General features: G+C 37.2%; 1 protein-coding gene across 1 annotated transcript in view; it reads left to right on the top strand.

The window, feature by feature from the left end:
* The window catches only part of LOC101848743, a gene marked incomplete in the record, with an annotated part of 71,704 nt that overhangs the window by 39,582 nt on the left and 11,481 nt on the right, over window positions 1-20,641 (top strand). Inside the window, 17 exon segments of the mRNA XM_013081422.1 lie at window positions 485-601; window positions 1,033-1,298; window positions 2,078-2,192; window positions 2,682-2,818; window positions 3,586-3,744; window positions 4,806-4,889; window positions 5,495-5,569; window positions 6,065-7,772; window positions 8,740-8,884; window positions 9,458-11,231; window positions 12,752-12,893; window positions 14,126-14,217; window positions 14,741-14,854; window positions 15,898-15,986; window positions 16,660-16,770; window positions 17,303-17,447; window positions 18,174-18,326. Of these exon segments, the coding sequence (XP_012936876.1) occupies window positions 485-601; window positions 1,033-1,298; window positions 2,078-2,192; window positions 2,682-2,818; window positions 3,586-3,744; window positions 4,806-4,889; window positions 5,495-5,569; window positions 6,065-7,772; window positions 8,740-8,884; window positions 9,458-11,231; window positions 12,752-12,893; window positions 14,126-14,217; window positions 14,741-14,854; window positions 15,898-15,986; window positions 16,660-16,770; window positions 17,303-17,447; window positions 18,174-18,326 (5,426 nt within the window).

Here is a 20,641-nt window from a genome sequence, read left to right as displayed (position 1 = left end):
GGGGGAATTACTTTAACTTTAGTATGTTGTTTTTAATACACTTGTTTTTCTGTTTATTCAATTTACTTGTAACTGAACATTTCTGAACAAGTTGGGTTTTTTTTAAAGATATTGGTGAGGTACAGAAAAATATGATTAACTCTCCTCATGTGGGTGGTCGGAGGGCGCCACTGGTAGGACCAACTTTTTTACTTTCCTTCTGTTGTTTCGGTCTGTTTGTCTTACTTTTTTCCAGTACTACATGACCATGTGGGTGGTTAGCGGGTGCTCTGGTGTGGTTCCTTCTTTCCTACCAAACATCTATCGTCCTTATCTCCCCTTCTTCTTTTTTATATTTGTTACTGTCCTGTAACACCTCTAATCTTCTGGTGCTCTTATGACCTTATGCAGTTACGAGTGCCGTAAAACTCTTACTAAAACTACAACTACATAACCATTATTGTATCAATGTGCTTCTCTTACTCAAACAAAGAACTCTCCTCAGAACAAAGCAGCTCTTCCCTACAGCAGATGACAGATGAACTAACGGCCTACCTACAGTCTCAGTCAAACTTTGTGCAGCCTAAAGCTTCACTTTCCACTAGTCCTTCCACTGCTGAGGGTGAGATAGGGTTTTATTTTCTAGACAGGGAAAATCTTTGGCTTTTCGTTAATATAAGAGTACATTTTTTCTTATCTTTAAAGCATTCTGAATGTGTTGACTTAATGTTTAATTTCAAGTCCCCTTTGTCCGTTTGGCTGACTAGGGGAGAATTTTATAGCTGTAAGTCTGAAGTGTATCCACAGCTGTAGATGATTTTTTGCCTTCTCTGTTCTTTTACGTACCGCAGAAACTGGTTCTTCAAGTCAGAAAAATAGTTTGTATTTGTAGTTGTTTTTTTAACCTATAAACAATGATAACGTGAACTCATCTCCTGTTCCCTTTTTATATGAGTCAGGTGTAAGGCTATTTTCACTTATAACACATTCTGTTTTATTTCAATTCTTAGATTAAAGTTGAATTGATTGTTTTCTTTTCAATCACATTCACAGGAACTCCTCAGCAGAACAGCATAGTCCACAGTGATGAATCGAGCAAGAACGATTCCACGCCCAGAAATGTCCCTGACAGCACAAAAGACTTGAACCACAATTGTTTGAAGAACCAGCAACAGAGCGTCAGTTCTAAGAATACAAAAAACAAAGCCTCCAGATCACAGGGCATTCTGAGAGACGCAAGCTTTGATGAGGAAGAATCTGTAATGGAGAACGAAGTGCCTGGTGATGTCACTACACCGAGAAGGGCAAGGCGGCAGCAGGTCAGGAAATAAATGAAGTTCATGTGAAAAATCATTCAAATATCTTTGTACTTACTATGAGACTATAAAGGAAATCTCATCTAATATAGCAATAATCCCTGAGCTTAACTTAATCCCACTGATAGCTTTTGCAGAGAGACACAGATTGTGAAGCACTTACTGTAATGTATTGTACCCCTTTACAGAAGGTGGACTGAGGAAAATAGAGCTAATTACCTTTCCTATACCAAAATCTTACTTCACTTTGAATGAAGTGCTGTACTTAAATTCCAATCCAATGACTGGCTGTTTTTGAAAATTTTGTCAGACCTGTACTAATGAGAAATGCCCAGTTTGTATAAATCATTTTACGCTACCAACAGGAAGCCTGTATCATGAGGTGAGAATCATAATTATCTAAGAATGAAAATATGTAAACTCCTGTTGAGACCATCTCAGTGAAGTTACTTTTGGAAAAAAGATTGATTAACTATTACCTGGAGCAGTTTATCATTATTTATTGAATAAATAGGATAGATATGATTTTTTAAATTTTGTGTCAGAAAGTTTGAGCAGATTGATTTGGGTTGATGTCTTTTTACCATTTTGGAACTTTGGGGGGGAGAGGGGATATATCATTCTACATTTATGATTTGTTAAATTCTGGCTGAATTTTCTCCTGTACCCAGCCCGACTTTTCTTATGATTTTATTAAATGGTACAGTGCATCAGTCTTTAGAAGGTACTTGTTTTGCTTGCTTCTTTGTAATTTGAATTTCATGTTTCTCTTCCCCTTTCAGGGCATCATGCTGGCTGATGTCATGGACTCTCTGGATCACTTCCTGGATGAATCAGAGTTATGGGCCCTGTGCAGAGAAAGTATACTTTGTCTGCAACGAAAGAAGAAACATTTACGTAAGTTGAAAAATAGCCTATATTCCCATCAAATACCTGGTTAAGCTTGGTAATGATGAACTGTTCTGCCCTACCTATTGGATAAATGGCTGTAAGAGAAGAGACAAAAGTCAAATAATATTGAACACAAGCACACACACGTACACGCGCATGCACACACACACACACACACACACACACACACACACACACACACACAAATCCAACAGAGTACATTCTCTGTTCAAGCAAACAAATATAATATGCATTATATACACACTCACACATACTCTTTGAATGATTTTGGTTTTTCGGTATTTATTGACCCAGAAGAGACATCTGAAAATGCTGTGATGAAGGGAGAAGTTGAATTGTTTCACCAAAACACACTGGAAAATTAACTAACAAATTTGCCATGGTTAGAATTATATCCTCTCTCAAAGCATATATATAATATTTGATAACGTGTACTAATCTTTCATTCACAAAATGTTTGTGTTTTCATTGCAGCTGCATATATTTCACCTGACACAGTAATGGTTCGGGAAAGTGGAACTATTGGTTTCAAGGCGATCCCAGAGGAGAAGCCCCTAGAAGTTATTTACATGGCACCTGAGCTACAACAGAAAGGAATACTCAATGAAAAGGTATTAATTTTGAAATTGAAGCAATGCGACTATTGGCCAATTTTGACTATTATGGAGTAAATCGTCCATATTCTCACTGAACTTGCACCTTGTGTGGAATTCAAAAGAAGCTTATAATTCTCATTATAAATTACTGTGTATGTGTGTGAGTGTGTATATAATGCGTATTATATTTGTTTGCTTGAACAGAGAATGTACTGTGTTGGATTTTTGTGTGTGTGTGTGTGTGTGTGTGTGTGTGTGTGTGCATGCGTGCGCGTGTACGTGTGTGTGCTTATGTTCAATTATGTGACTTTTGTCTCTTCTCTTACAGCCATTTATCCAATAGGTAGGGCAGAACAGTTCATCATTACCAAGCTTAACCAGGTATTTGATGGGAATATAGGCTGAAGAGTGATTTGTTCTTTTCAAGTGTACAGTCGGAAACTGTTCAAAACAGCTACCGCTTTTTGAGGAGAAAAGTGGATGTTATGAACAGTTTCATTATATCGTAGAAAAAAAGTATAAAAGAAGTAGGAAGGGGTCGTTTGTACAGGTGATTGTCTTGGATAGATGGCTGTCACAGCAGATTTGACCGTAGTTACTCTCAGCTTAGCATCTTTACTTCAAAATTTGACCCCCTTTTTTAAATGATTTGTTTCATCTTTGCTGTGTAGGTCTTATTACTATAAATGCTAGCTAACATATTGTAATATGGAAAGGTCAATTTGTACACCATTCTTTCATTGTTGATCTGATATAATCTAGTTTTTCCTTCTCATCTTCAGACTTGTCTGTATGGCTTAGGTGTGACTGTGAAGAGTGCGGCTGGGGGTAAATATTCTTCCTCACTGGCAGTCCCTGATGGAGAAGCCCTGGACATCCTGGTGCAGTCTTTCCTCTGTGTAAACCCTGACAAGAGGCCGGATCTAGAGACTGCAATGGAGGTATATTGATACCCGTAAATTAGAGTAAATAACTCTGTTTTGAGCACCTCACCCTTAATGTTGTTTTAATTTGGGTGGTATATTTCTTTGAAAGAGCAAAGTAAGGAAATTGAAATTCCTTATCTTTAGGACAACCCTGCAAAATTGTCTTTAAAAGAACCAAGAATCATTTATGAATTAAGCAAACTTAGTTTTCAGTTCACTGATGTCACAGACAAATTTGGATTACTGCTGCTGGCCAGTGTGTGATACTCAGAAGGACAGAGCACCATAAGCACTGTCCAAGGCAGACTGTCTTCATTTTCTTGTACTTAAAACTTATAGGCCTGTTTCAGCTCTTCTCTTTAAGATTTTGCTGCGTGGTGCTTTGTATGTACAGTCACAGGACAGCTTACAGCCCTGTTCCTTAAGTGTTTTTCATCCAGGATTGATTTGAAATAAGATCTGAGTCTGAATAGTTGTCGGAGTGGATTTTGACATTTCATTAAACTGAATCAATAGACCTTAGTCTTGGAAAAGTGACTTTTGAAACTTGACATGTTTTCAGTTGATCAGTTATTACATTGGACAGTTATGTCATGACAAATGTTCAGAGAATGCTTCCTGATACTCCAGACTTTATATGAATGGTTGCAGCTGTGACTTTCTTTCTTCCTCTTTTACAGGTAGTAGGTGGGAGCTTTGATGGTGTTTACTCCTTCTTTCCTATCAAACATCTGATGTCCTGATCTCTTCTCCTTCTTTTTTTTGTTTGTTACTCTTTTGTAGCACCCTTAATCTTTGGCAATTATGTGACCTCATCGCGATGCAATTGCCGTAAAAATTTACTAGAACTAAACTTTCTTCTTCTTTTGTTTGTGTGTATTTATTTTCACATTTGTGAATGTGTGTGTGTGTGTGTGTGTGTGTGTGTGTGTGTGTGTGTGTTTGTGTGTGTGTGCGTGCGTGCGTGCGTGCGTGCGTGCGTGCGTGCGTGTGTGTGTGTTCATGTATGCATGCCATGTATTGGGTGAGTGTGCAATACTGTGAGATATTTCAGTACAACTGCTTCTTTGTTTCAGATGTGTGATGAATATGAAAAAGTGAAAAGAAAACATTCAAAAGAAGTCTGCCAGAAGATCTACAAAGATGCTCTAGAAAGTGCAGTAAGTTTCATGGACAGATCGTTGTGACTACAATGTTTTGACCATTTTACTTTCTCATTAGTTTTTCATTATTTTCTGATTCAACTCAGATTCTTTGAAAATGGGAAGGACAGGAGGAAAAATTATTAGGGAAGACAGGGAAAGCCTGAAGACAAATGAGAACTCAAAACGAAAACTGAAAAAATCTGAGGAATCATTGCATTGCTGCAACTGTGTCGCTGGCCATGACATACCAATCTGGATTCTGTGAATAAACCTCAGAAAATGATACTGCCTCTTTCACAATAAAACTTTAAAGTGCCCTGATTCTTCCAGTACGATTGCAGGTGTGTTTTTATCCTCTAATTAATAACCTCAAGATGCATAAACATTGGGTTTCAGTTGCTCATTCTTAACGCAGCAGCCATACTATCCCAAAAGAGAAATGGCTTCTACACTTTCAAATTTATGGAACAAACTTAAATAGAAATGCTTTTAAGTGGGGCATGTGAGTCCTTACTGATCTTGCAACGTCCATTTTGTCTTTGTAGTACTTATGTTTACAACTTATAATAGCTTCACTTTTACGGTCTGCTTACTGTGACCTTTTTTCTCTTGTGTTTCAGTCATCTAACAAGTCAAACCAATCTTCTACTTCTGTAGATCTTCAAACACATAAGGATAGCAAAGCTCACCCACAGGTACAGCTTTTAGGATTATAACTTAGACATGTTGTATGAGCTGGCATGTTGAAAATAAAGAACACATTATGAGTTAATGTCCAGGTTTTTTTGGGGGGGGAGGGGGGGGATTCTTGTAAGTGTTTTTCGGTGCTCGCAGCTTGGTGACAGAACAACAGTCATTTAATTTAATACTGGGAATAGGAAAGTGGAAAGCTTTGATAGAGGGGTAGCTGAGCAGCTGTCAGGTGTGAAATTGTATGTAGTCATATTCCAGTATTATCCATAGATAAAAGGTATTGCTGAACATTCCAAGCAGATCAAGATAGAGTCTGTTTGTAAATATTTATTGGGATACCTCATAACTCAAGTAATAGTTGTCGTCTGAAATCACCCAGACTTGTCAAAAGGAAAATCAGACTTATCGAAAAAGTGTTGTATACTGTGAATGGAAATTTTTATGTTTTTAAATTATGTTTAAGGAAGGTAAATGCAGTTCTATATCTATTTTTACAGAACTCTTGGGACGAAGTATCATCAGACAATACACAGTCTATAGCCCACGGGAACCACTCTGAACTGGAGGACAACATTGAAGACATTCCATTTGATGACAATGTTGATGACACCATCAGCCCAACTTCAGCCTTCAAGAATGTAGGCGTGAAAAACCCTGTGGAGCAGATACCTCCTTCAGCTTTCAAACCTGTTGCTGTGAAACCCAAACCTATTAAAGATCAGTACAGAGTCCCCAGTGCATTTTCTTCCCCGGCCACCCATTTCAAGCCTATTGTAATCCATGAGAGCACATCAAATCCAAAAGACTCTATGAAGAATGAACAACTAGAATCTACAGTCACCTCCACAATGAAGGAGACAGATGTTGTGGCTAAACTTAGGGAAATTAAACACAATCTCCTCAAACATCGAACTACTGAAATATCTGGAAAAGAGGAGAAGGAAGTTCCCAAACATGTGAGTAGATCAGGAGTAGATCAATCAAAGGGAGATGCTGAGAATAATCATGTGAGACCAGCTGGAGAGGGCTCGTCAGACATTGGTTCAGCGCTCAAAGAGTTACAGTCACAGGGACAACTACCAAGTACAGATGTCCTTGCAACAGCCATTGCACAGTATCTGCGCACACACATCGTTGGTGCCTCAGCCAGTAACGAGCCTGCTTGTAGCACTACACAATCATCAGGTCAAACTGAACCTGCTCCAGCATCTCTGACTGGCAGTGTGACATCCACACGCACAATGCCAGCATATTCTGTGGAGAGTCTTCAGCAACATCCTTTACACAGTATACACACCTCTCAGCCTCACGGTGGTGGAAGCACAGTGTCTACCACCGCTACATCCATCAATATGTCTCTACAACAAATGCCCTTATCAGCCTCCACCGTCCCACAACAGTCTCAGCAATATACAGGTACAGCACTCACAGGAACAAACAACCCTTTCCTCCCCACTACAATGAGCTCAGCCCAAGCAGCTCCTGCTGTAAGTTTGACACACCTTCCTGTGCCTTACCAACTTCCTACCTCCAGCGTCTCACCAAGCAACATGCATATGACAACACCATTCTCAGGTGTACCACCTGGGAATGTACCTGTGCAATTTACTCTCATGCAGGACCCCGTCACTGGTATCATGCAAATGGTTCCTGTTCCTTACATTCCTTTCTCTCAAACTTCATCAGCTCATTCCGTTTCTCCCAGACATAGTGAAAGTTCTGGTGTTCTTACAGGAGCTGGGGCTAGTGTGCTTCCAGGAACAGGGGCCCGTTTATTCAGTATGGACAGCATTAATGCAAGTGCAGAGCAGAATTTAAATTCATCAGCAGACTCGGGAAAACTAGAGAAAGGAGCGAAAAGAGCCAGTGATGTTGACAATAGGAGACTTCAAAAAAATCATGACGCAAGTTTAGCAAATAACGATTATCCTCAAATGGATAGAAAAACAGATAGGATAAGGCAGGCACAACCACCAGGAGAAAATGATTCTCAGTCTTCATCTCCATCTCCGTCCAAAGATTCAGGCATTTGTCTGACACAACTAGCTGCCTCAACGAATTATAACAATGACTCTTTAATGGAGCGGTTGTTGAGTTCTGAAAATTCACAAAGACAAGGAACACTGTCTCGTGTTGTTAGAATTCTTAGAGAAGAATTTGTAGAAGATGGAATGTTTGATACAGGCGTTGAGGATCTTGCTATTGGTGAGTAGAAGAGTATCGTGTTTTCTGTGTGAGAATTTATAAGCTTGTTGAGTTTCAAAGAAAAAAAGTCACTTGTTGAGATGTGTCATGCAATGTATATTTCCTTACATTTATCTTGGGTTTTACCTTTACCTTTCAATAGCCTTTGGAGTCAGAAGTGTACAGAAAATTTTATTGAATTCTGCCATTGTAAACGACCAAGACAAATTTCTCCCTGCGAGATGAATAAAGATTGTCATCGTCATTGTTAGACATCTTCTCAGCAAGATACTTTATCCATTGTGGCCAGTTAAAATACTGATAAGAAGTCCTCTAACAGTTTTTTCTTGACTTTACATAAGGATTAAGGGTTCATTGTATAGTGAATAAATGATATTCCTCAAATGTTCTTCACTTTTTTCCTAAGTATTTGGCCGAATCAATGTCTCCTTCTCCTTTTTTTTGTAATAAGATTTTTTAATCCTTAATATACTTCAGTGAAGTTCATATTGTTACTTATATTGTTTCAAAAAACATTTCAACAGTTTTCACAAATTACCAACAAGGTGGTTAGAGGACTTCAGTGGTAGGTTCTACTTTTTTTTGTTTTCCACTGTTGTTTCTGTCTCTCTGTGTAATTTCTCACCAGCATCAAATAACCATTATTTAGTTGATGTTCCACTGTTTACACAAACTCAAACTTCGTTTCTTCGCATGTGGAAAGCAGGGGGTGTAAATGTGGATGGTTTGAAGGCACCACTGGTAGATCTTACTTCTTTACTTTCCCTCTGTTGTTTGTCTGTTTGTCTTACTTTTTTCCACCACTAGGTGACCAATATTGTGTCAGTGCAGTGCAGTGTGCTTCTCTTTACTCAAACAAACAAACGAGTAAGTCTTTATAAGAGTATTAATTCAAACATTTCTATTTTACAATTGAAACACAACATTGTTCATTACAGCCCCCTTTGTTTTACTTTGAAAATTTCAGCTGAGTACATCCTTGCCCTGTCGTCATTGTCATGGGACACGTTTTGCAGTGCAGTTACAGAGAAATATTTCCACCTGGTTTGGACATATGACCTGTTGTCATCCTTGTTTGATGCAATAGGAGGAGGAAAGCCCTCAAATTTACAGTAACTAAATACTTTTTATACCTTTTTATTGTTGTGAGGGGAGTTAAATATTCATTGAAAGTATTAGGAGCACAGCTCTACTTTTGTTCCCCCCAAGTTTCTCAAGAGTAGACCTACTATATTGGGAAGTTGTAATGCAGGTTATCATATGCAAGCAATGTGTCATCCTGCCAATACTTTGGAGAAAACTGTATTTTTACAGGTAACTGATCTTAATTGTTCAAAATTTGAAGAGGCATTCCCATAATGTTTTTCTACTTTAACTCTTTGTACACATCGTTATACTCTTTACATTCTTATATTTCTTGCTGGATTACACAAAAAAATTTGGGAATGTAAACATGTACAACTACATTTTTCCTGATTTATCAAATTTGATACCTTAGTTTGTGTATAAATTAAATATTTGACTGATTATGGACTATTTATCAATTTGTTGGGGTTTTTTTTTTTTAAGTAAACAGGTTTGTCAAATATTTTGAACAGTTTCATATGTTTAGTTTCCTTAGGAGCTGCAACACAAAAAGAAAACGTATGTACTGACTCTGTTTACATTTCATACTTTTGTTACAGCTTCAACTCAAAGACGCTGCCTGCCAAAAAAAATAGACCATTCTCCCATAGATCAGTTGGTGAAGCAGAAAGGAAACTGCGACAATCAGAACCAGATCTTCAAAGTGCCATCAATCAAGAAGTTGAATATGGGAAAGGTTCACACCAAGCACCTCAACATCATGGACACAACCTAGGTCTTTCTGGAGATGATAAACGCCTGTCAGGACTGAGACCAAAATCCGAAATTGGAAGGCGACGGGGTATCTGGAGTGAAACATCTGATTCCACTGATTCAGAGGCAAGAGACAAAAAGAGACGGTTCAAGAAACGTTGTGAGCTTGACAAGTCAAAAAGTTCTTCAGTGCATAATATTCCAGCTGGAAGCTTTTCTTCTGTTGCTGAGAATACTGGGATGAAAACCGAGGCCTCTCTAAGTGGAGATGTTCAACATAATGATAAGAATCTGAACAATCCTAGTGTATTCAGCAAAGATTATTTCCAAGCAAGGCCAAAATCCAATGTCCCCTCCACACATTCTGGTACAGAAAACACAGGTCTATCTTCATCCCCAAATGTTAGCCTCAATAAGCGCCCTGGTCATGGATCAAGTACAGTCAGTCCAAACTCTTCTATTGACAGTCCAAAAGGGCTACGGGGTAGTGGAAAGTATGCACGTCCTCCGTCTGAGTTTGTTGATCAAAATCAAGGACACTCAACTCCTGTGTTACCGTCTAAAGGCCTGCCCAATAGAATGCAGCAACCTCTTCTTGCCACAGCTGCAAACAATGGAAGGCAATCTTCCCACCACAGGAGTGCGAGCAGTGATCATCCCCAGTCAGCAAACTCAGGCTTTCTGTCTCCCTCATCCAGCCAAAACAACCCCATCTCATCCTCCCAACTGCTTGTCAAAATAGACTATGCTCATTCTAGTTCTTCCAATTCTCCAGAGGAAGAACGTAGTAGATCATATCACCTGTCCTCCTCTGCAGGTCTTATAAAATCAAAGACTGTTTTGTCAGAGTCTGCAGCTGAAGTTGCTGATTCTTCATCAAAGTTCACTGATAGTCAGAGCAAAAGAACACCTGCCCCTACAGCTCCTGTTCTACGTGGTGGACGTGGCAGATATGACCATAGTGATGGTGGGAATGACCAAAGCTCAGACTCTGACTTTAACACATCTGCAGAAATGAGAAGACTGTCTGCAAAGAAACCTGAGCTTTTTGATGATAGAAGAACATCCGGGTATTCAACACCAATTGATAGTATGAAGAAGTTGAAATCTCCAAGCCAGCAAAGCAGCATCATTGCCCACAGTCACCTTCCGCAACCATTTCAAACTAGACAGAGAGTCCCACCTCCAAATAGTAATGTCGACACGAGGCACAGAAATTTCAATTCCAGCAATAGCTCTAGTGGTTTTGATACTCCAAATAAAAGATTTAGTGGCACTGAGAATTCCACATCCCCTACACAGTATGAACCATCTCAACCAGGGATGAGGACGCGAAGAGATCATGTGGAAGATCAGGGACCCCGTGCTCAGTATGGAAGATCATTGAGTGCTGTCTATTCTCGGCCCTTACATGGCTCTGAAAGTGGAGTGAAAGTGATCGAAAGCTCAGACTACCCAAACTCTTCCTCTCATCACAGGAGAGGCTCAGATGGTTCTACGCAACTGCAAGAAATAAACTGTGCATTGATGCCATACACAAAGAGAGGACAAGTTGTTTACCACTCAGCCATGATACAGCTTAGTCTTACTGCTGAAGTGGACAAGTTTATTCACTCTATAGTAAGTAGCCTTGCTGCACCTCTTATTGAAGTCTCTTTTATTTGGAAGAAAAATATGCTTTTCTCAAATATAGAAATAAATAGAAATTACATTATTAGTAGTAGTCTTTTATTTACAATGACATACAGGATGATACAAATCAAGAGGAATTAATATTCAAAGAAAACAACAAATCAAAAACCATATTTGCAAATAAACAACAATGACTGTTCAGCACAGAACAAGACCCTGTTTTAAAGCTTAGGTTAAAGTGTCTTGCCCGAGGACACATTCCTATAATCCCCCATCTGAAAACTATCTTCCATTTATATTATTTGATATGTCCTTGTGACAAGGGTTCTCTCATCTCTCAAACACCAATTTAAAGTTCTGGGTCACCTTTGGAACCTATTGGAATTTGTCTATTTTCCAATTGCATTGCTGCAGCAAATACATGTACTGGGTAACCAATCATTTCGTCTCATGATCATCTCGTCACACCTCAATTATATGTGTGACAAAATGACTTCGCTTGTATTATAGATTTACATTTCTCCAAAATTGTTATGCCTGTAGAGTTTTGGAGGACCAGCCTAAAGGTTATTTTTTAAAGTTATATAAATTATTAAAGTAAATTAAATCTTTGTCCAAACTGTTCCATAGTTGAACATTAGTTTAAATAAGGCAAAAACAATGTCTGGTAAAGAGTTAGTAAGGCTTTGTGTGAAAGTAAGGGTCTAGGCAGTACTGTACATTTTCATTAGCTTATTTATTTGATCTTGCCAATCACACCTTTCATCAATAATAATACCTAAAAACTTTGTTGATCTCACTCGACAGATTTCAACATTGTCAATACTTATATTTATAAACAGTGTAGCTGATCAGGTAGGCACGACGATTGGCACAGCCCCAACCCTCCCCCAAAAATCGTGATTTGTGATTGCCAAGACAATGTGCGTTTGATGTTTGCAAGTGTGCTACGAAATGACCGTTTCCTTTCAACCTTGTGGGTTTGGGGTGTGACGAGATGACTGTGACGTCTTGACTGCACCGGTGTGACGAAATGACCGCGTGATGAAATGATTGGTTTTCATGTATTGTAATATGGTTTCTTTACTGTTATCATATTGTTGCTATTATTTAATCTGAAATTGCTGTTGTGTTGGCTTATGTATTTCATCTGGTCATGAATTTGCTCTGTTGCCGAATTGTAACGCTTACCTTGGTTTTGTGCTGTTTTTGTTTCTTTCTTGTTTCTTCAGTGGAATGCTGTTTTGAAAACCTTTCTCATATCTCAGTGGCTGGTTGGCGGGTGCTCTGGTGTGGTTTGCTTCTTGTTTCCTATCAAACATCTATCATCCTTATCTCCCCTTCTTCTTTTTTATGTTTGTTACTCTCTTGTAACACCTCTAATCTTCTGGCGCTCATATGACATTATGCAGTTGCGAGCGCCGTAAAACCTCTACTAAAACTAAAAATCATATCTCAATTCTTTAGAAACCACAATTCAACTTTTCACCTTTGTCATACTCCATCAGGATGAGGAAAACAAGCATGTCATAGAAAGTCGTCTTGCAAGCATCAATCAAGAAATTTCCATGCAGAGACGAGAGAGGAAGAAAACCCAACGCTTTTATAGAAAGTTGACAGAGTCTGCAACATCATCAAAATCTGGAAGAAGTGAGTTGTTCATGTTCATAATCTTTCAAATAATCACATTTACAAATGCCAGTTCTGCGTACTTGGTTAACTTTATACTCCTGCTGTTGAAAGCCAACAAACTTCTTACTCTCTTGACTGATCTTAGTGATCAATTGGTGTTCTTTTGTCATCTTTTGATTCTACTTCTCTTCAGTGATTTTCTTACTGGTTCCAGGAACAGTATAACCTTTATTGAGGAAACTCACCAAAAAATGCAATTCAACATACTTTGTGTGCCAAGTGTTTTATTTTCAGTCCCACCTTAATAAACACTGTCTCATCATTTTAGACAATATTGTTTGAGCTGCACTAATTTACCTCTTCTCTGCCTTGATTATGAAATATATGACAAATTTAGTGACTGCAAGGCAGAAAATGCAAGATGAAGCGAAAAAATGATGACTGCTTTGCACTTTGCTGCGTTATCTTTTGTCTGTTCACATACACTCTTGACCTTTATCTTTTTAGGGGATTTGACAATTCCTAGGTCATCCTGAGAAGGGCTTTCACTTTAACATAATGTTCATTGAGTCTAGAAAGGCATTTAGCATGAACAATAGCATTTTGTGCCGCAGGATTTTCTGTTCACACAGCTTTAAAGGAATGTTTCTCTAACTTTTAGATGGAAAGGCATGGATAGATTATCTGGTGATTTATGCAAGATTCTGAATGGTACATACAATATCAAAGAACAAGGACACAGTGATGAATCATAAACAAAAATCAGTTCATGTTATTTGAAAACTCCAAAAGCGCTCAGATTACTAAAAAGTTAAAATGGCAAAAGCTTTTAAAGAGAACAGTACACCAGCATCTGTAGTGGAGCAGTTAGGCGCTTTGCAGTCACAACTAAGAGACCTAATTTCAATTTCCAAGTGAGGAGATACTTTTTATTGAGTATCTTCCGCTGGGTTGTTGTATCCTTTTTCAGCCTGTGTTGACCCTGACAGGCAGGGTCAGGAGCATAAAAATGCCTACTTTATAAAAAAGAAAATTAAAAGATCGCTGCACTTAGTTAATGTTTTCATAGCAGTGCTTTGCAGTGAGCAACTCTCACTGAGACGGTAGATTGAAGTGAAGGCTTTTGATTCACACAAGTAATGTACCCATTTTAAAAGATTTTGTTTATATTTTTTCTGTTAGAGGTAACATTAGGGTCAGTATTGTATTTCTCCATCTGATGTTTTGCTGTTTTGTTGTTTTTTATTAAGGTGATCAAAATGTCAGTGATCAAATGCTGAGAGATATGACAGACATGACAAGGAAATTGTCCTTCCTTCAGCTGTGCCAGACCCATCTACAGGTAATACCAAGAGACCTTTCAAATGAAAATGTCAGGGGCATTGGTTGAAGATTGGTAGACTCCAGTACAGATGATCAAAAGGTCGTGAGTTTGCTCCTGGCAATACACTGTCCTGAAAATGATCTGGCACATTTTGATTATTAGTTTTTTTCTGTGCTTTGCCAACTAAAAAGAGCTCAGGCGTAAGGGATCCTACCTTTAAATTACTAACATCAGGATTAACGCAGTAGCTAGTTTAATTATTATCCTATTTGTTTTTAAAATTTGCTTTCATACTCATACAGTATATATATAATAATAAATATGAAACATATTTTGACACCAGATCTTATTTAACCAATGGATGATAAGGAAATCATTTATTGTCTTGAGTAAAAAAAAAAATTGTTTGCAAAAATCAGAACAACGAGAATACAAGCGCAATTATGTTAAAATTCCTTATCCTAAATAAGGGAAGCATCTACATAATGTCAATTGTTTTTGTTAACTGATAATTAATTTGTCAGTGTTATTCTTCTTGCAGATGTTGCTTGCAGAACTGAATGGACTGGATTCCTGTTTTCTATATTCTCTGAGTGCATCGGAAGGAATGGGTCCCTTAAGTCTTCAAGTTTGCAGGGAGAATCCTTATCTCCAGGTAAAAGGTGTTCAGATATGAGTATTTTTAGCTCATAGTGTTCTCCATAAGTTTATATCCCCTGGTATGCTTTTCTGCACACTTATCTACCAAGTATCTTGGAGCTCTTGCTATAGCAATAAGTACTATCCTCCTTGGAATATATCAAAACATGAGCAATGCAGGATGTTTTTTTCTCCAAGTGGAATGAGGTGGAGCTTGTAAAGGGTGACATTTTTCTGATGGCTGTGAGAGGTCTAGCCGGACTTAAATTGTTTTGTTTACTTTTCTTATGAACAATTCTGAAAAGGTCAGATGCAGGCCTATATCTGGAATTGCTCATTTTCTCCATCCATGACAGACAAAGTTGAAACAATCCTATATTTTCATAGTGTCAACTTTAATAGGTTCCTGAATTTAATGCAAACTACCCTGAGTGCTTTTTCTTTTAATTTTCAAATTGAAAGGGAAAAAAAAGATGCAACAATTGCAAAGGAAAGTTAATCAGTTTTTCAACTTAACGAGTTGGATTAATTAATTTGTAAAGCTATGATACACAAGCAACTTGGTTTCACCAGGATTATTCATGTCGAAAAACACTTGCACAGTTGGATTGAAGCAACAGGTATTTTGTTTATCATCAACATGGAGAGATTCTCAAAACTAGTACAAATAGGGGCTGTGATGTTTTAGTTTGAAAATTAAAAGAAAAAGCCCTCAGCGTAGTTTGCATCAAATTCAGAAACCTATTAAAATCGATGTTATGAAAATATTTTAGGATCGTTGCAACTTTTCAAGCCAGCCATTTGAGAATGGTTTACTTTTATTTCAGATTACAGCTTTGCTGTGAAATTAGAATTTTCGTTTGTCAGTGCAGTATCATTAACAGATGTGTGAATGTATGAGACAGACAGATAGGCAGACAAGCAGACAGACAGGCTGGCAGGAAGATAGGCACACAGACAGACAGGCAGAGAACATGTGCTACTGATATGACATCATATAAATCAGTTTACCAAATCATGTAAAACAACTGAACTGAAGACATACTTCTTTGTCCCCAGTTTCGTACAATTAATACACCAAATGCTGGCAAGATGTCGATACTCCAGGCAGGCACTCCTCGTGGGCTCATGTCGTATTTGTACACATCGTAAGTATCTAAAGTCATTTACAGTCAAACTTGTCTAAGACAGCCACTCATTGTTGAGGAGAAAAGTGGCTGTCTTAGACAGGTGAGCATTTTACACAGCCTCATTTTAATGTTTTTAAAAATGCTAGAAGGGGAATGGAAAGTGGATGTGATAGTCTTATACAACTGGCCATTAGAGCAGGTTCAATTGTAGTTGCATCAACTTGATGAGAATTGTGTGTTGGGTTATTGAAATATTAAAGCTACTCACATAATGCCCTGTCTTTTTTTTTTTTTTTTTGTTGGCAAATCTTCCCTTCTGTAGCTGTCTTTTGTCTCTTCTTCCCATGAAAACAATTGAAGCTTATTGTATTGTATTGTATTGTTTTGTATTCAGCTCTAGATTTTAAAAAGGAAGCAAGTATACATATGTTTGCTGGACATTTTGCTTAATTAACTGCCTCAATTTTGTAAGATATTTGTAAGTTGCTCTTTTTATTAGGCTATAGAGCTGTTCTTATTATTTCTTGATATATTCTGTCATACATTAAACAGTAGTCCATCTTTTGGGAGTATAACTCAGAAACAAGTCAAAATTGTTAAATCGTTTCTAAGTAGCCTGTAAGTTATCAAAAGCTGAACCTTTAATTTATTGTCATACCTCACCTGCAGCTATTGTTTTTCAAACTTTCAGGTCAGCCTTGAGTGATGGATATATTCATCAGTTTCTGTTGTGCTTCCGATATATCCTTACTGCTGAGCAGTTACTGACTTTCATCACTGAAAAGTACAGATCAGCTCAGAGGTATTTGTTTACAAGTGGATATTATATAATACTTATAATACTAATGGTAATCATAATCATAATAATAGAGATTCTAATTGATGTTTTATGCATACTGGTCCATTCAACTACAACAATTCTTTCAAATACGTATACATACATAATATAACAATAAACGCATACACAAAAAGACAGTCTCTCAGTTTTGTAAAAAATAAATAAATTGTAGAATGTAAGGAATTAATTGATATCCTTGACGAAGCTATTAAGAAAATGAAAATAGTCATAAATTTTATGAACATTTATAAATCCATTCAAGTAGTGATCATAAAAGTGTTACCTGAAAAAACAAAGAGACAAAAGTAGAAGACTGTCCTCACTTCAAAATATGATGGGAGAAATAATGTAAAAGTGGGTTTGTTTTATTTTTATTTTTACTGTAGAAAAAAAGTGCAAAAAGATTTGTTCCCCCTTGAAATAGTCAAATTTAATGCTGTCTGCAAAATTCATTATGTTAAGAAGTGGAATCATTCCATGCTGTTGTATTTTCCAGTGGTAACCAAGAAGATCCAAACATGAACAGGATATGTCGACGCTCTCTGGACTTTCTGCTCTTTTGGATGGAGGGTTATTACTCGATTGACTTTGCTCCAAACACCAAACTTGTGAAAAAACTTGCAGAGTTTTTGAAAGAGCAGGTAATATAGCTTGCAGGACAACATTTTGTGAAGTACTAATACTTGTTAACTCATCTACATACTCCTTCCAATGTTTCCTGTAAGTGGTTAAAGTAAAGTATCATCAGCGGAGTAACTCAAGTATTTAGGGTTTACATTTTACACTCTCATATCTTGGTCTGAAATTCAATCTTTGCTGTGGTGCTTAACGTAACAGTCAAAGACTGATTTTTTTATGGTAATGTATTCAATCGTGTTTGACACAGCCACTTATATGCTTATTATGAAAAAATTAAAACTAGACTTGAGAAGATAAAAGTGAAAAATAAAGAATTAAAAATATATGTCTGTGTGGGTGGAATGGCAGACAGAATAAAAGATTTAAACCATATTCGTATTTTCTAAATATTTATAGTACTGGTCTTAATTATCGCAGTTAAATAAATGAGTCTCGTTTTAAAAAATAAAAAAAATGAATACCCTTTAACAGTTATGTTAATGCCACAGCATGTAAGTTTGCAACAGGATTCCCAGCTAGTACAGAACCAAAAATAGTGCAGAAATGCTTGACGGAAAGTGTAAGTCAAGCTCAAAAGTGTCATAGTCATAGGGCTCACTAATTGTTTAACAATGCTAGATGTATAAGTAAGGCTCAGCATGCCCTTACACTGATGTGGCCATTATAAATAAGACTATATATGCACTTGCTCTGAAGCAACTGTGTTATCATTATCTTTTTCTGTGCAGACTGACAAGAATGCTGATGGGGCAGATGACTTGTTCAACCTCTATGCAGCATGCAGAATGAGTGAAAATGTTGAACTGATGTTAAATACAGAAGCAGAGGAAGATGAAGATGAGGAAAACAATTATTTTCTCCGCATGGTGAATCCAAAAAGGGTACGTTTAGACAACTTCAAGCTTTATTTTGTGATGCGTATTGAGTATATCTTTGCTTGCTTTGTCAGTATTCTTACTATTATTTAGGGCTATATGACGACACAAACTATCATAGATGCATGTATCATTTGTATCACTTTTTAGATTTGGTTTACAGTTGGTTGGGGAAGGACAGGTGTGAAAGGAAAAAAATGGCATATGACTTGTACCAAAACTCATTACAGGACATGCATAGACCTATTTTCTTCTTTGTTTGTAATGACTGTTCCACCAACTAGGTGTATGCAAATACAGGTGAACACTGTTTGGAACCATTTGCCATTCATACCATCTAGAGGATCATAAGTATGCAGATTTTACATCTTAATTAATAATAATTGTTGTTGGAGTACAAAAGGTGCCTAATTTTTATCTCCTCAAAATGTGGTTTCCATTCTTTACATGAACAAGCATTCAGTTTTTAAGTACTATGCCAGAAATGCTCTTTCAGCATACTTTTTTTACTACATTTTCTTTCTTGAGTTTTGCTTTTCTGCTTATGGTGTTTATCTGTTTTCCTTTTTATTATTTTTGAAAAATGTCACTTTATTTCAATTTGAGCTATTAGCCTTTCGAAGTTCATCCTCAGCTTATTCAAAACATCGTTGTTAATTAAGTTATCTTTCCTCATGAGACTTTTAGGCCGAGCCTTTTATTATTTTTATTTTTGGTTATATTGGTCTGGGTTTTGTTATTGAGTAGATTCTAGTACTTTCTAACTTTCAAAATTATCGGGATTCGTAGCATACTCCATAGTAGTGCCCATTTTTGCTTTTCTTTTTGTCCATGCAGCCTCACCAAAACCTTTTTCTACTCTATACTTTTTTTTCTATTCTTACATTAAATATATTCTGTCTCCATAATGGAGTATGTGAAAACATGCTTCTGTCAGCCTAAGACCTTTTTCATTTATGTCTACAGATAGAAGGAGTCTGTATGTGCTTGTGCATTTGAAAGAGAGAGAGAGATAGAGACGGGGGGGGGGGGGGAATAGAGAGGGGGAGGGGGGAGAGAAAGAGAGAGAAATAGGAGCAGGGAAGAAGGGAGAGACCGAAAGAGAAATAGGAGGAGGGAAGGAGGGAGGGAGAGAGAGAGAGAGAGAGAGAGAGAGAGAGAGAGAGAGAGAGAGAGAGAGAGAGAGAGAGAGAGGAGAAAGGGAAAGAGAGAGAAATGAAGGACTTGTCTAGCTTTCAATGTTTTGTTTTGATTGTTTATTCTTCCTTTTATAGTAATTCGTCTGGTACTGTTGTGTATGCATTTTAATGAAGCACACTGTAGTGTATGCAAATGAGCTTGGAAGGGACATTGGGACATTGAGCTTTACGATTGTAAGGAAAACAAAATGAAGAAAGTAAAAAAGTTAATTTCATTAACTGTTAATCTGAGCAAGGTAGCACTGTTACGGTTCTAAAATCACAGTAATGGCTGTCCTTTAAATTTTAAAATCTCACATTTTTATCATAGTAAGTTGATTCTTTTTATTATAGGTTATCATAGGGAAGTAGTTAACTTTGGCAATATTCTTTGCAACAGTTTGAGCTATAGTCTGTAGTTCTTTCTTTGTCTAATACGTTGCACCTTTTAATAGTCAACTTTGCATGTAGCTCATGATCATTTCATATGTTTACCAGTCAAAAGCTGAGCGACTAATGGAGGTAACATTTTTTTTAGATTTTAAGTAAAATTCCTTCTCGCACATTATGCTTTTCATGGCCACGTATCGAAGACTCAGTGGAAAACTCTGTCATTTGTCATTTTTCAAAATGGCACTTGGCGGAGTCTTACACTAAGCAGTGGATATTAGCATAAAACCATACTACCAAGCTACTCAATGGCTATCTACCCATTTTGTTCAAAGTGACCTTCCATTGACATCATTATGTTTTTGCTCATGGTCTTTCACCTTGATGTACAGAATTATGCTTCTAGATGTTAATTGTAGATTTCACTTACAATAATTTCCACTTACAGCGAAAGAGTAAACTGGTAACTCTGTGGATTTGGTGAATCTGTAACCTGACATTGTTTAGAGCATTGTGTTCTCTTCAGTAACACTTTTCCAATGCTGTTTTGAATAGATATAATTGCTGGGTTCTGGTGTTTGTTTTTGATTTTATATGCAATATATATTGTGAAGTAGTTGTTTGAATGAGTTTATACTGCTTTTACTATGTATAATCTTCGCTTACCTTCAGAATCATACTGCCAAAACATTTTCTCTGTAACCGTTTTCAACAGATAGTTTATTCTTTAATTATGTTAAAGTGATGAATTTT

The sequence above is a fragment of the Aplysia californica genome, unplaced genomic scaffold, assembly GCF_000002075.1.
Source record: "Aplysia californica isolate F4 #8 unplaced genomic scaffold, AplCal3.0 scaffold00130, whole genome shotgun sequence".
Classification (NCBI taxonomy): Eukaryota; Metazoa; Mollusca; class Gastropoda; order Aplysiida; family Aplysiidae; genus Aplysia; species Aplysia californica.
The sequence above is the reverse complement of the archived record's forward strand: the minus strand, read 5'-3'. Positions and strand labels throughout refer to the sequence as shown.